At 39.6% G+C, this 16,596-nt stretch overlaps 2 protein-coding genes across 2 annotated transcripts; both read left to right on the top strand.

Moving 5' to 3' along the window:
- Window positions 1-2,445: 2,445 nt before the first annotated feature.
- Window positions 2,446-2,949, top strand: LOC126611875 (uncharacterized). Its single transcript, XM_050280199.1, has 2 exons — window positions 2,446-2,592; window positions 2,764-2,949. The coding sequence occupies exons 1-2, from the start codon at window positions 2,446-2,448 to the stop codon at window positions 2,947-2,949; spliced, it is 333 nt and encodes a 110-aa protein (XP_050136156.1).
- Window positions 2,950-10,594: 7,645 nt separating this feature from the next.
- LOC126612666 (uncharacterized) lies at window positions 10,595-12,105 on the top strand. The gene has a single exon (XM_050281135.1). The coding sequence runs from the start codon at window positions 11,581-11,583 to the stop codon at window positions 12,070-12,072; it is 492 nt and encodes a 163-aa protein (XP_050137092.1). The 5' UTR covers window positions 10,595-11,580; the 3' UTR covers window positions 12,073-12,105.
- Window positions 12,106-16,596: the final 4,491 nt, after the last annotated feature.

Below are 16,596 nucleotides of genomic sequence, written 5' to 3'. Positions count from 1 at the left end.
ATAAGGGTTTATGAAAGATTAGACCGTGCTATTGTGAATGGGTCCTGGTTAAATGAAAACCCTAATTTCAATCTTCATAATTTCCCTATATTTGGCTCAGATCATGGTCCAATCCGTTTGGCTTTAAATCGTGAGAGTCTTAGTAGGAGGAAATTTTATCCAATTAGATTTGAAGCTATGTGGTTACTCTAGACCTGGCATTCGTCATGTTTTCCGTGTTCGTTTTGTTTTCGTATCATACCTGATATCTCAACGGGTCGTGTCGTGTAACACCAGTTAAAATAAATGGGTAAAATGACCCAACCCGAAATCGACCCGATAATATTAATAGGTAATATGACCCGACCCGTTACCCGTTAAGGAAAATATATTTTAAACCAATAAATAATCAAATAAAAAACATAATGCTAAATAAGTATATACATACCATATTGTTACATCCAAAACATAAAAACACATTTTTCTTTTAAGTATATTTTTGCTTACCTAAATTGATTGCTCTAGCCTTTTCTTTGCAAGACTCGTATTTGTATTGTCTATACTTTCACCTTCAAGATCTCATTCTATTCCCATTATAATCTCCACGGACTTCTCATCACTAAGGTTTACTGAATCTGAATCTCTAGCATCCATTGCTTCTAAAACAAAATGGGTATAAATTAATTAATAGCTTAATTAATTAAGTAAAGTCTTTAATAGTTTTTTAATTGATGTAGAAGTGTAAAAAATATAGAGAAAAAAATATAAACGCTCGTATTGACAAGCTTTACAACTTTCATGAAGAGCTTAACTTCGAAATTCGCCACTATAATCATATAAATCATAGATCAAAATTAAACCGTTGATTGTTATTTACATTTACGTTTCATTGTTCTCATCAAAATTTGTTTTTTCAAATTTTCTTTTTTAAAAACATGATCTATTAAAGGATGCAGGAAGATGAACGGTTTGGATCGTTGATATTATATTCAGAGTTTTACGGATAGTGAAAATATTGCTTGATGTTTATAAAGTTTCTATAAACTATATGACATCAACTCATAATTCAGTTAACCATAAATATCGAAACGTGATATCAAAGATCTGAACTGTTCATATTCTTACATCCGCCAAATGATCATGTTTTCAAAAAAGAAAATTTAATAAAGCGTAAATAACAATCTACGGTTAAATATAAATTTAAGGTTTATGGATTATAGTGCTGGATTTCGAAGTTGACTCCCTTATGAAATTTGTAAAGCTTGTCATTATGAGTGATTGTATATTTTTTTTACATTTTTTACACTTCTACAATAATTATTATTAATTTTTCCCTCAAATAAAATGAGGGTTTGGAGGATTTTAAAAATCTAAACGATAATATAAGTGTAACCATTATCTACTCGTGGAGAAATAATGATGAATCATGAGTGTTTATATATTCTTTCTCATTTTTCATACTTGTATGTATGTCTTCTTAGTTCTTGCCTATACAAATACTATACTAGTTTATTTTAATTTTGGACAACATGTTAAGTAAAATTTATCCTAGTAATGATAATAAGGAACTCTCGTAATAAAAATAAATAATGACAAAATTTTTTTTATAACTTATATAGAATAATAATACAAAACTATATATTTAATATAGATTATATTGTATATATTAATATGACTATTGTATTTTATAATAAATCTTTTAGTAATTAAACTTTAAAATTATCAAAATAATTTTTTTTAATGGGTCGAAACGGGTTACCCACGTGTTACCCGCGTGTATACCCGTTAAGAACCCGTTATTAACAGGTTCTTAACGGGTCACCTGATAATGACCCGATTAGTTATCGTGTTGATCCAAAACCTATTATTTTCGTATCGTTTTCGTGTCGTGTCACCGTATCGTGTTAGAAACTGGCAGCTCTAGGTTACTCCATCCTCAGTTTAAGGATTTTGTGAAGGATGCTTGGAGATGTGGTGAGGACATGGGCCCTGGACATAATTTTCGTGCTTATGCCAACACCTTTAAATACCGTGTCAAAGATTAGAACAGGAATACCTTAGGTAATGTTAAAATTCGTAAAGATAAGCTTCTACAAGACCTTACTGAAATTCAAATGAAAATAATGACTAATCAATATCTAACTGATGAGCTTGAATTGGAAGGGAAAATTAATGAAAATCTTAATCTTGTGTTAAGAAAAGAGGAGACTGTGGGCACAAAAGGCTAAAGCTAACTGGATGTTTCTAGGTGATAAAAATACGAATTTTTTTTAAACTGCTGCTACTATTAAGAAAAAGAGAAATGAAATTAAGAAGATCAAGGATGGTAGTGGGTTCGGGTGGAATTTTGGGGAGGGATTAGAACAGGTTTTTGTGCAGGATTTTAAGTTGCGTTTCTCTACGGGCTCCTCTCCCTCTTCCACGGACCTTGCTAACTCAACTGACTTAGTTTACCCCTGTATTAGTATGGATGACAATGTTGCTTTGCTCAAGCCGGTGGAAGACAATGAAATCTGGGAGGCTGTCAAAAGTATTAGAGCGCTGAAATCACCTGGTCCAGATGGGATTGGTGCTGGATTTTACCAGGAGTGCTGGGACATCGTCAAAGATTCGGTAAGTCCAATGATAAAAGATTTCTTTCTTAATAACTCGAGTCTTATGCTAATTAACCATACGAATATCGCTCTTATCCCAAAAGTGGATAATCTGAAAACGGTTGGTAATTACAGACTTATTAGTCTCTGTAATGTAAGTTATAAAATTATTATGAAAATTATCATTAAGAGATTAAGACCGTTACTGGATTGTTGTATTTCTGAGTCTCAATGGGCTTTTGTTCCTGGTCGCTCGATCCATGATAATATTCTAACTACACATGAAATATTCTTTAGTTTTGAAAGTAAGAAAGGAAGGGTGGGTTCCATGGGCACCAAGATTGACCTTGAGAAGGCCTATGGCCTCCTGAACTAGGACTATATTAGGTATGTGCTTTTAAAGTTTGGATTTGCTGAGAAATGGGTTCAGTTGGTTATGGAGAGTTTAACGTCCACTTCCTTTTCTATCCTAATCAATGGTTCTGCACATGGGTACTCCTACCCTTCTAGGGGTATTAGACAAGGCGACCCATTGTCGCCCTATATTTTCATCCTTTGTATAAAACCTCTTATTCGCCATCTTAATTTGCTAACCACTAATTCAAAAAACCATGTAGGTATCCTCTCCTCCCGGGGAGGGTTTAGAGTTTCTAATTTAGTGTTCGATGATGACTGTCTTTTATTTGCTAAAGCTACTACTAAAGGAGCTAGAAATATTCTCTAGGTGTTAAATTTTTTTTGCAAAAGCTTTTGGTCAACAAATTAATTTTCACAAACCTTCTCTTTATTTCTCGGATAATACAACTTCCCATCTGAGAAATGCCATTGTTAATATTCTTCAAATACAGCATAAAACGACAATAGGTAAGTATTTGGGGACACATAACATTATTTTTTGGAAGGACCTGGTAAACGAGCAAAAGCTTTTTAAGAGAGTCAAACAGAAGTTAGCAGGCTAAAAAGCGAAGACGATATCTAAAGCTAGCAAACTCACTCTTATCAAATAAAATCTATTAGGTATGCCAAATCATCTTATGTCTTGTTTTAGTTGTCCCACTCGGGTGACGAAACGTTTAAATAAGGAATGTAGAAATTCTTCTGGGGAAGTGATCGAAATTTTGCTCTAGTAGCTTGGAACAACATTTGTAGATCAAAGGATCAGGGTGGTCTAGGTATCCGCCTAGTTGATTATTTTAATAATGCTTGCTTGGTCAAATTGGGCTGGAAGGTGCTGAAAAATGATAAGAACTGATGGCTCCCAATAGTTAGACGTAAATACTTGAAAAGAAGTGACTTTCTTAATTGCAAGATTAAACAAAATCATTCTCTTGCTTGGAAAAGCGTTCTTCAGAATAGTAATAATCTTAACATGGGATTAAGATGGGTGGTGGGTAATGGTAGGGAGATCCTCTTCTGGTCCCATTGTTGGGTTTTTTTACCCGCTGTTCTACCTCTTACTTTACACGCAAAGACAGAATATCAATTGGAATTTGAGGGTTAGCGATTTTATTGATGATAACCGTTGGGATACCAATAAATTACTAAGTATTCTGGATGCTGATCTTGTAAGGAAAAACTGTCTTGTGACCATTCCTTTAAGGGACACCAAAGACTATGTTATTTGGATTTTTTCTTCCTCAGGGAAGTTCTCCATTAAATCTGCTATATGGATTCAAGGTAACAGTAACTAAACTGTTAATTGGAAAAATTTGAGGAAAACTAATGAAAAAAGTTTGAAAACTTTGAATTTTAACGATAAGGACAAAATAAAGAATATAGTGAATAGTACCAGGATTGACTTTTTAGTGTAAAAATGTGGTTTTTCGTTAAAGTTCCCAAAAATTTGTTAAAGAAAATGCGGAAACTAACGATTCCGCCAAAAGTCAAAATCTTTGCTTGGCTTTTGATCAAAGGAAAATTAAATACAAAAGAGAGGCTTGGTAGGTTTATCCAGTCTTTAGATAAGTCTTGCCCTGTTTGTGGTAGGGAGGAGGAAACTCCAGTACATCTGTTTATTAGTTGTGAGTTTGCAGAAAAAGTGTGGTCACTTCCTCGTTAAATTATGGGTTGAGTACTTCTAACCAGTGGAATAGCATGAGTGAGTGGCTGGATTCTCTTTGCTGTTCTGAAAAGAAGGATTTGAGTATTCTAAGCAAATCCCTTTTAAATTGCTGGCAAATTTGGAATGAGAGGAATAACAAGGTGTTCCGAAGTGTGATCCCACTCCCGACTAGATGTGTACGTGGGTCTGGATTACTTTCACTCTAATGCCAAGATAGGGGACTTAAATTCGAAGATGCATGAAGGTCTTATCAACTGGCGGCCTCCTGATCAAGGTTGGCTTAAGCTAAATTTTGATGGTTCGGTTGCCACCTTGAACTCCGCCTATGTAAGTTTATCTTACATTGCCGGTCCCAAGCCCGGGTAAAGGAGGAGGGGGAGGGCGTCAGGTAGTCGACAGCCGGCACTCCACAGTTACGTCGAATCCTTATGAAAATGAATTCAGAACGAAACCACGCTAAAGCTAGGGCGTCACCAGTAAGTGGCGCGCTGTGTGGCCCGAGCACAGTGATAAGTGAGCAAGGGTCGCTGTATCTCCATAGGCACCCGGATGCAGTGTTAAATGAGCAAGGGGGCCATAGAAACTTCTTTTTGAACGACTCCACTCAAAGTTGTTTGGGAGCATATGCACCTATCAACTTTACACGGGACACACAAAAGAAGTACTTTGATTCCATTGGACGGGGGAGGGTGAAGAAGCTAGGACAGAAGGGTAGAGTTCAGGATAGTAGAATGCGTTTAGGAACGTGGAATATAGGAACCTTAACGGGAAAATCTATGGAAGTAGTCGAAGTTATGGTGAGGAGAAGGATAAATATTATGTGCCTACAAGAAACTAAGTGGGTTTGTCTTAAGGCAAAGGATCTAGAAAACTCAGGGTTTAAACTTTGGTACTCGGGCACAAATAGAACGAGAAACGGTGTTGGCATCATCGTGGACAAGACCTTGACACAAGATGTTGTAGATGTCAAAAGGGTAGGAGATAGAATCATGGCAATCAAGATTGTAATAGGACAAGAACTTATCAATGTGATTAGTGCGTACGCACCTCAAGTAGGGTTGGATATGAGTTCGAAGGAGAAATTTTGGGAAGACCTTGGAGACTTGGTGCAAGGAATTGCTCAGACGGAGAAGTTATTTATAGGAGGAGATTTAAATGGACACGTGGGCAGGGAGACAGGCAACTATGGAGGTTTTCATGGTGGCCATGGTTTTGGGGAGAGAAACGAGGATGGGGAAGCTATCTTGGATTTTGCAATGGCATACGATCTCTTCTTAGCCAACACCTTCTTTAAGAAGAGAGAAGAACATGTGATCACCTACAAGAGTGGGTCGTCAAAAACACAAATAGATTTTCTTCTAATGAGGAAAGGGGATCGTATAACTTGTAAGGATTGCAAAGTTATACCAGGAGAGAGCGTGGCTAATCAACATCGCTTGTTGGTGATGGATGTACATATCAAAAGAGTGAGAAAAAAGAACAAGACTTGGAAGTGCCCAAAGACTAGATGGTGGAATCTAAAAGAAGAAAAACAAGTCATTTTCAAAGAGAAAGTAATCACCCAATGTGTGTGGGATAGAGAGGGGGAAGCTAGCCAAATGTGGGATTCCATGACTAGTTGTATCCGGAAAGTAGCAAAAGAGGTATTAGGAGAGTCCAAGGGCTTTGCCCCACACCAAAAGGAATCTTGGTGGTGGAATGAGGAGGTACAAACAAAGGTGAAGGCTAAGAAGGAATGTTGTAAAGCCTTATACAAGGATAGGACCGATGAAAATGGTGAAAGGTATAGAAAAGCGAAGCAAGAGGCGAAGAAAGCTGTGAGAGAAGCTAAGTTAGCGGCTTATGACGATATGTATAAGCGACTAGATACCAAAGAAGGAGAGTTGGATATCTATAAACTAGCTAGAGCAAGGGAAAAGAAGACAAGGGACCTAAACCAAGTGAGGTGCATCAAGGATGAGGATGGAAAGGTTCTTGCTACAGAGAACGCGGTTAAAGATAGATGGAGAGGTTATTTTCATAATCTTTTCAATGAAGGACATGAAAGGAGTGCTTCTTTAGGGGAGTTGAGTAACTCAGAAAAGTGTAGAAACTACTCTTTTTATCATCGAATCCGGAAGGAAGAAGTGGTTGTAGCTATGAAGAAGATGAAGCATAGAAAAGCAGTAGGCCCAGACGATATACCAATCGAAGTGTGGAAAGTTTTGGGAGAGACAGGTATAACATGGCTCACTGACCTTTTCAATAGGATTTTGAAAACGAAGAAGATGCCAAATGAATGGCGAACGAGCACTTTGGTGCCTATCTACAAGAATAAGGGCGACGTACAAAATTGCATGAACTATAGGGGTATTAAGCTAATGAGTCATACAATGAAGCTCTGGGAGAGAGTCATTGAGCATAGATTGAGACATGAGACACGGGTTTCGGACAACCAATTCGGGTTCATGCCAGGGCGCTCAACCATGGAGGCAATCTATCTCTTACGAAGATTGATGGAAAGATATAGAGATGGGAAAAAGGATTTACACATGGTCTTTATAGATTTGGAAAAAGCGTATGATAGGGTCCCAAGAGACATTCTTTGGAGGATTTTAGAGAAGAAAGGAGTACGAGTAGCATATATCCAAGCTATAAAGGATATGTATGAAGGAGCAAAGACTGCCGTAAGAACTCATGAAGGACAAACCGAAAGCTTTCCCATAACTATAGGATTACATCAAGGCTCATCCTTAAGTCCTTACCTTTTTGCGTTGGTAATGGATGAGTTAACAGGACATATTCAAGATGATATTCCTTGGTGTATGCTTTTCACAGACGATATAGTGTTGATAGATGAAACTCAGGAAGGGGTAAATGCAAAGCTTAACCTTTGGAGAGAAGTGTTGGAATCTAAAGGACTTCGCCTAAGCCGATCAAAGACAGAATATATGGAGTGCAAGTTCAGTGCAAATGGAGGCCAAAACGAGTTAAGGGTGAGGATCGGAGATCAAGAAATACCAAAGAGCGATCGTTTTCGTTACCTAGGATCTATCTTGCAAAAGAACGGAGAATTAGATGGAGATCTCAACCATAGAATTCAAGCTGGATGGATGAAGTGGAAGAGTGCATCCGGTGTGTTGTGTGACCGCCGTATGCCACTGAAGCTCAAGGGAAAATTTTATAGGATGGCAATAAGGCCGGCGATGCTGTATGGCACAGAATGTTGGGCGGTGAAGCATCAACACGTACACAAAATGGGTGTAGCGGAGATGAGGATGCTTCGTTGGATGTGTGGGCACACAAGAAAGGATAAGATTAGGAATGAGGATATCCAGGGTAAAGTAGGAGTAGCCGAAATTGAAGGAAAGATGAGAGAAAATCGGTTACGGTGGTTTGGACATGTGCAAAGAAGGCCTACTGACGCTCCGATTAGAAGATGCGACTATGGGACAGAGGTTCAGGGCCGAAGGGGTAGAGAAAGACCTAGGAAAACTTTGGAAGAGACTCTAAGAAAAGACTTAGAGTAATTGGATCTAACGGAGGAAATGACACAGGACCGAGCACAATGGCGTTCAAAGATTCATATAGCCGATCCCACTCAGTGACTTGGATTTTCCAAGTCTCCAACCGAGAAGTTTTCCTCACTCGGGAAATTAAGGGAATACTACCTCAACCCACTTGCTTCACTCACAAAGCTTCAACATACAAGCTTCAACAAAAGAAAATTCAAAGAACTTAGCGAAGAAGGCTTTGGTGTATTTAACACAATACGTTGAAATGAAGGAAAGCTATTTATTGATATCCCCGATAAGTCACAAATATGTACATATACATGAGTCAAAATAAACAAACAAGATGGAGCCTTCACAAAGGTTGCTTAGGAGAAGTCTCAGCAGTCGGTAGAGCCCCAGAAAGAGCAGGCACAGGAGGGGGATCATTTGGAGCCTCAGTACTAGACAGAACCCTAGAAGGAGGAGGCAGTAGAGGTTGATCATTTGGAGCTTCATTACGCGGTACAGCCCCAGAAGACGAAGGCAATAAATGCCTTTGGAACAAACCCACAAATCTCTGATGATCAAGTAAAACCTGACCATCAGATTCCTTCATCTGGTCAAGCTTCCTCTTCATGTTTGTAGCATAGTCATGTGCGAGCTGGTGCAACTGTTTATTCTCATGCTTGAGCCCTCTAATCTCCTGTTTGAGACTCATCACTTCAGCCGCCAATGATTCAACTTGGCGGGTTCGAGCAAATAGGCGTTGGGCCATGTTAGACACAGAACCTGCACACTGAACACTGAGAGCCAGAGAATCCTTAACAGCCAACTCATTAGACCGTTTGGAAAGTAGTATGTTATCTTTGGGAGTGAGAAGGTTCCTAGCCACTACCGCAACGGTCATATCATTCTTCATCACGGAATCCCCAACGGTAAGAGGACTAGTAGGGGAGACGAAGGATGGGCGCCATATGTTGTCTGGAGAATGCGTGGCTGCCTCTTCAACAAGGTTCAAGTCAAAACGACGGTCGGAGGGGCCAGACATTTTCAAAGGTGTTGAAGAGAGAAGAGGTCGGACAAATCATAATCTTAGAAGTGCAAGAATGGAGCTTCTACTGGTGGAGATTCAAGTGTGCTTTGGAACTTAATGCCAGCCTCTATAAAAATCTGCACTTGACGGAGCTTCAGAAATCGAAGAGGCGTTTGCTTTCTCAAAAGCTGGGCTGCTCAGAGACCACGAGACGTTTTCTTTCTCAAAAGTTGGGCTGCTCAAAGACCACGAAGGCCAATCTCAGAAATCGAAGAGGCGCTTGCTTTCTCAAAAGCTGGGCTGCTCAGAGACCACGAGGGCCGATCTCAGAAATCGAAGAGGCACCTACTTTTCCAGCCTTGTTAGCACCTGTTAGCTTTGCGGAAATTATGGGCATTATGTCGAAGATTTCTGGTGAAGTAGAAAGCACATGAATCTTACTGTTCAATCACCCACTTCCCACACGCAACATTAGCTCATGGGTACCACAGATAATTTTGCCAAAGTTCTCTGACAAAGTTGAGACACGTGAAGCTTGCAACTCCCACTACACCGCTCTGACCAAGAAGGGTAAAAGAATAGCAAAGAAACAACACTAACAAAGTTTAGACACATAAATTTTGAAGGTCTAGCTACCATATTATTACCCACAAGGGTAAAGGAACAGTACCACAGCTGGATAATTGGAAAGTCCCTGTGTGTCAACCTCTGTGCTTCGTGGCAAGATAGACTAGCAAACATGCCCAACCTTTTCTCACATTCGAGAAAACACTCCCAACAAGATTGCTTGCTCCAAAATCGAAGAGGCACCGCCCTCCGAATCTCGAGAGCCAGACTCCCAACATGATTATTTTCTCGAAAATAGAAGAGACACCGCTCTCCGAATCTCGAGAGCCAGACCCCTAGCAGGATTGCTTTCTCAAAAATCGAAAAGGCATCGTTCTCCGAATCTCGAGAGCCAGATCTCCGACAGGATTGCTTGTTCAAAAACCAAAGAGGCACCACTTTCCCAACTTCAAGAGCCGGATCTCCTTGGATAAAGCTTGTCTGTAATCTTTACACGCAACATCAGCTTTCCAGATACCACAGACCACTTTTTCAAAGTGCTCTGACAGAGTTAAAACATGTGAAGCTGGCAGCTCCCACTACCATGTTATAACCAAGCAGGGTAAAGGAATAGCATTACTACTTGTTGTTAAGGAGACTCCTATATATGTTGACCTTCATCCCCAACAGACAGGCAGACCTGCAAAAATGCTCAACACTTCCTCATATCTGAGAGGGCACTTCCTCATACCTGCAAGACAAGAAGAAAGAAAGCAATCAGTCAGCACTTGGAATCAAGCTTCCAGTCAGGAACTGACTAGCTTGAACCCCTTACCTGATTACTTACCTGACATTGCTCTCGAGTACTCATCTTCAACATCTTATGCTTCTAGAGAAAATACCACATTTGCCTGAGGAACAGATAGGGCAAGTGAGAAGGATACAAGGAAGCATGTGGAGACAAGCGTAACAGCACACGTGCCGATACATCCACTACTCTGTCAAAAGCAAAAGTATCCCATATCAGCAGGGTCGAACGTACTATAGATTTGATGGACTTGTTTTGACCCTCAAATTCTTCAGTCGGCCTTATACTCTGGAGGAAACCAGAAAACCCTCCAGCCCAATTCAAGAATAAACCTGTGGAAAGTTACTTCTTCAAAAGCAAAAGTATCCCATATCATCTCTTCTCATTTTTCTTCTCTTTATCCTTCATGCTGCCTGCAAGATAGGGAGAATGTGAACAATCAGCCGGAACTCGAAATCAAAGTTCTGATCTGGGACTGATTGCTTACCTTGTCTGTCACCTCTTTCAGCAGATCCCCTAGCTCGGCGACTTAGAGGAATCCTACTACATGGTTTGTATCGCGCTTGACCAAGCCTGAAACTACAAGTAAGCTTCAAGTGAAATTGATACATTACCTTGTGCATTTCCACCAGTTAAAGATACCACCCCTGGATGGAGGAAGAGTACTTCCAGAGAATATGCCACATCTACCTACGAGACAGATAAGGCAAGTCAAGACGATACCACACTCCGGAACTTAGAAGTTTCGTGATTACGAGATCATTCTCCCACAATATTTCCTAATGTCATTTGTACTAAATCATTCACTTGTACTCACTAAAAGAGAGCTTGAACCTATGTACTTGTGTAAACCCTTCACAATTAATGAGAACTCCTCTATTTCGTGGACGTAGCCAATATGGGTGAACCACGTACATCTGGTGTTTGCTTTCCTATCTCTATCCATTTATATACTTATCCACACTAATGACTGGAGCAATCTAGCGAAGATCACAAAAAGCGGCCGTTTTCACTACCTAGGATCTATCTTGCAAGAGAACGGAGAATTAGATAGAGATCTCAACCATAGAATACAAGCTGGATGGATGAAGTGTAAGAGTGCATCCGGCGTGTTGTGTGACCGTCGTAGGTCACTGAAGCTCAAGGGAAAATTTTATAGGACGGCAATAAGGCCAGCAATGTTGTATGGCACAGAATGTTGGGCGATGAAGCATCAACACGTACACAAAATGGGTGTAGCGGAGATAAGGATGCTTCGTGGGATGTGTGGGCACACGAGAAAGGATAAGATTGTGAATGAGGATATCCGAGGTAAAGTAGGAGTAGCCGAAGTTGAAGGAAAGATGAGAGAAAATCGGTTACGGTGGTTTGGACATGTGCAAAGAAGGCCTATTGACGCTTCGGTTCGAAGATGTGACTACGGAACAGAGGTTCGGGGCCGAAGGGGTAGAGGAAGACCTAGGAAAACTTTGGAAGAGACCCTAAGAAAAGACTTAGAGTACTTGGATCTAACGGAGGACATGACACAAAACCGAGCGCAATGGCGTTCTAGGATTCATATAGCCGACCCCACTTAGTGGGAAAAGGCTTTGTTGTTGTTGTTGTTGTGGTTGCCACCTTGACACCTCCATTCTACTTGAAAATATCAAATGGTTAGCCGCTAGTTTCCACTCTATTCGTCCAATTTTGTGGCTGATAGTCTAGCTGATGTGGGAGTTACGATTTCAAATCCCCGTTTTCGGGATCACTGTCTTCCCCTTCAGCCTTACAAGCTTTTCGATTTGACGTATTGGTTATGGTTGTACCAGAGGATTCTCCTTTTAATTTATTCTTTTTTCCTATAAAAAAAAAGAAATAACCTGAGAAGTGAGGACAAATTTTTTAGTGTGACCGGAATATATAATGGCACATCATATGTTACTATATAAATGGTGGGATATATGTATTAAAAAATTAATAACTTAAAAAATATAAATTCCTACCACTTGTACAAAAACACATGTTTTACCACCTGTGTTCCGGTCACAATAAAAAAATTCTCAGAAGTGAGAGCTTAACCTGCTACTCTTTTATATTTTGATTCGCAGGTATGTACGTGTAGGCTGATATTAGACACCAAATGATTGGTGATTTTTTGGGTACGTTCGAAGCAAATATTTTCCCAATATCTTGGAAGGTTCTCATATAATCATTTAATCAAAGGAGGGAGTTGATAATAATCAAACTTATACTCAAGTGATATTTTAATTTATTTTTAATTATATAAGAAATATTCGAACTTAAATGCAGAGAGCTCTAACAAATTCACCATTAGAATTAAATCCCCACCAAGTTGGCTTCAAACTCCACCTACTAACCAGTAGTGATTTGAAGGGATAATTCCGTCAATGGTTAACTCATCTTCAATCTTTAACTTGGCTATCCTTATTTTTTTATTTTTTAAGAAAAATGGGACAACTGGTGGCAAGTCACAATTATCCATATTTTTCGGACTTGAAAAGGTTATAGGGAATTTCAGCTTACTTGTGGTCACAATCAAGCTGACTCACTAGCTTAGAGCATCGAACTTAAGGACTTCCACATTTTTTTTGTTTATTGAGGAGCCGCACACTTGCTGTGGTTGTCATAGCTAATTCACCCATAGAAAACTTTCATTTGTCATGTTTTTATGCTTTTATTTTTCAATGCGATTTTATAAGTTGCTCCGACCAACCACCATAACTCACATGTAATTCTTCACACACGGGGATTTGAGTCATTTGACACAGAATATTATTGTGCTAAGCCCAACCCAAAGTAGTGAAGTAATTATTGACACACCCCGATCCTAGAATCAAGGCGTGCTGGCCGTCATGTGAGCGTGACATAACCAAAAGTGCGATGCGGAAGCAAAAGATATGAGAAATACGAAGAATAAAAACCAACTACTAGCAATAATATCCAACTAGCATGCAAGAGTGAGTTTAAGTGTGCAGTACACAATTTCAGAGCATAAATACTAGGTGCAGTCAAGTAGGACTATAATTAAATTACAACACCCGCAGGTGAGTCCTACATGCAGGAAGTCTGTCAGAACGCCGAAGAAAACCTCGTGAGCCACCAACTGCTAACTAGAACCTGGAGGGGCGCAAAACAAAATTGAGTGGGTCAGTAAAACCAAAGTTTTCCAAAACATTTCATTTAAAACATTTTTAACCCCTCACTGTAAAACCTGTATACTTTCCCAGAAAAAAACATAATAGCATAATATTTGTTCATATCTCTCAAAACATCAATCTTTATCAAAATCCAGCAAATATGCCATGCTATAAATGTCAATGACAGAATATGGATGCATCAATATAACAGGTGACATAATGAATCAACCGGAGACCCTGCAGTTGGTCCTGTACGGTTAATTCTATAGCTATCCAACCCAGCCGGAGTCACCACGGTGACCTGTACAGCGCTACTCTGCACATAAGTCGGAACTACCTAAAGGAGTCTGTACGACAAGAAAGGTGTAAGGATACGCTCTAGTGTTTCTCTCATCAATCATCTGCGCGCATAATCTAAGGTCACCTACCAGTCAGAACCACCTCTAGTGATCTGTACGACTAGCATGTCGGAACCCTCTCATGGTCTGTACGACATGCACCTACTTAGATCCAAGGTGAGCGTGCGGTGCGGTGAATACTATAAGCACTAACACCAGGGGTGCAGGTTATGAGCTCTCAACATAATTCACATTATCAACAATTCACATGATTAACATAAAACTCACCTGATACTCACCTATGTGTCCACAACACCAATTCACATATATATGCATCAATTACTAATTCATATACTTCATAATATGCATGCATGGCATTTGAAAAACATACTTTCATTTAAATTCAATTTCTGGGAAAATCGATAGTATATAGGTAAATACAGAAAATATCTGCCCACTCACTGATAAGTCAAAGGGTCGTAACCCCCATGACGTCCCTGGATGCGTTCGTCCTCGGGATAGGTATCACCTATATGCGAAACAACTAAAATAACGTTATGTAAAGCACATAACCGACAATTCGTAATAACTTCTCATACGATGCTCAATTTGGGTATATGAATATACCACAGTGACCTACTCGACGTCACGGACGTCGACATATTTTTAAAATAATTTTTGGGCTTGTCACGCTCCCCCACGCGCCGGGACAGGCACGGGTCCACGTGCCCCCACACGCGTCTCCTACCTTGGGTTCGCCGGACTGGTTTTTCCGGTGGCCAGAAAACTGGAGATTTTTCAATCTCCTTGTTCTCCGTCATTTCTCAACCATTTTTCATGTATTTTATATCAAAATGAAGCCCTAAGCATGTAGAATCACGTTACACTACTTTAAGGCTCTAAAAACTACGAAATCTCACTGGAGAAATTCCAAGAAAACCGGCCAACTTCGAACTCAACGATCCCGACGTCCAAAACCTTCAAACTAAGTACTCCGAGCTTCCTTAGGACCTCACTAAGCTCACTATAAGCTTAGAATTCCCTGAAAATCAACACATCACGAATGCATGAACAGTACTCAAATCGGACCTCGGGTTTTCAACATGATTTCTAAGGTTTCCCGTTCTAAAACTAGTATCATTCAACTCAGGAGGTCGAAAGGATGAAGAACCTTACCTTTTTGGCGTCGATCCGTGAAAGTTCAAGGGTTTGGCCCTTTGTCCGTACAATTTTGAAAGGGAGAGAGAGAGACTGAAACGAAGAGGAGAGAGAGAGAGCACGGGGGAAGGGAGAGGGAAGATGTCCCGTGTGGTCCAATGATAGGAGCATATTTATGCGCCTTAGTTAGCTAGTTCTTATGCATTTATGTTGTGTTTTCTTAGTTAAGTTAGTCTTTTAAGCTATTTTCATGTGTTTTCAGGTTTTAAGGACAAAGTAAGCAAAAAGATGCAAATTGGAGCATTTTGGAGCAAAATTGAGCTAGAATGGAGCTCATGCATGTGGAGCACAAAGAATGGACAAATTTGAAGGATTGAAGAAGCTAGGAATGTGTTTTAAAAGTTGAAGAATTGAAGATGCAAAGTTTCCTAATTGAAGTAGGAAAATGCTTAATTGAAGATGAAATCCTAGTCAACAATGGATTCCTAGTTGAAGAATGATTCCTAGTTGAAGTTGGATTTCTAGAAGATTGAAGATTCCTACTCAAACAAGGCTTCCTACTTGAAGAAGGGAAGTTAAAGCCAAAGAATCAGCTCAAGTGAAGAAACATTATCCATAACCTTATCTTAGCTTATCTTATCCAAACAAACCTTATCCAAAACATTATCCATAACCTTATCTTAGCTTATCTTATCCAAACAAACCTTATCCTATCCTATCTTATCCTAATCCTAATCCACCTATATTTCAGCTGCGAGGAAGGATTCCTAACTATATTAGGATGCTTAAAACCTGATTTCTATAAGCCTTATCCCTTCCTACAAAGGTGCCACACCTTATCCCTTGTTTTTCTAGAAATCAGCCACAAAACAACCTTTCTAGAAGGCCTTATCCCTTGTCCTACAAAAGTGACGCCCCAAACCTTTCTAGAACTTCTAGAAACCTGATTATTCCTTTCCCCCTTGATTTCTAAAAGCCTTAGACTTTTCCTTCAAGGATTGTGTGTTATTATCCTATACAAATTAGGCCTTTAAATCCTTTTCCTTTGCTACATAGGGGCTGCGAATTTCAGCCTATAAATACCATCCTTTGCTGCACCATTTAGTCACCACCCTCTACCATATTTTCACTACACCATTCACCCAAACATCCCTCTTGTGCCGTGAGTTTGCAAAGGAGAAGAAAGGAGACTCTTGGAGCCATGCATGCCATTCAAGGAGCTTGGATTGTTGGAGCGTTTCTAGGTGTTTTCTATCTTTATGTCAATGTTTAAATTTATTTATCTTTGTTTATTTGCGAACATGAGGAACTAATTTCTTTGTAGTTAGAGGGGAATTCAAAGCCATGATCATATGTTTTATATGACTTGATTTCCTCCAGTTATGATTTCATAAATCGTGAATGTGGTTTACTTATCTATTTGATTGATAACATGTTTATGTATGTTGGTTGAGGGTCGACACTTAGT

The sequence above is a fragment of the Malus sylvestris genome, chromosome 17 (genome assembly GCF_916048215.2).
Source record: "Malus sylvestris chromosome 17, drMalSylv7.2, whole genome shotgun sequence".
Taxonomy (NCBI): domain Eukaryota; kingdom Viridiplantae; phylum Streptophyta; class Magnoliopsida; order Rosales; family Rosaceae; genus Malus; species Malus sylvestris.
This window is presented reverse-complemented; position numbering and strand designations above follow the sequence as displayed.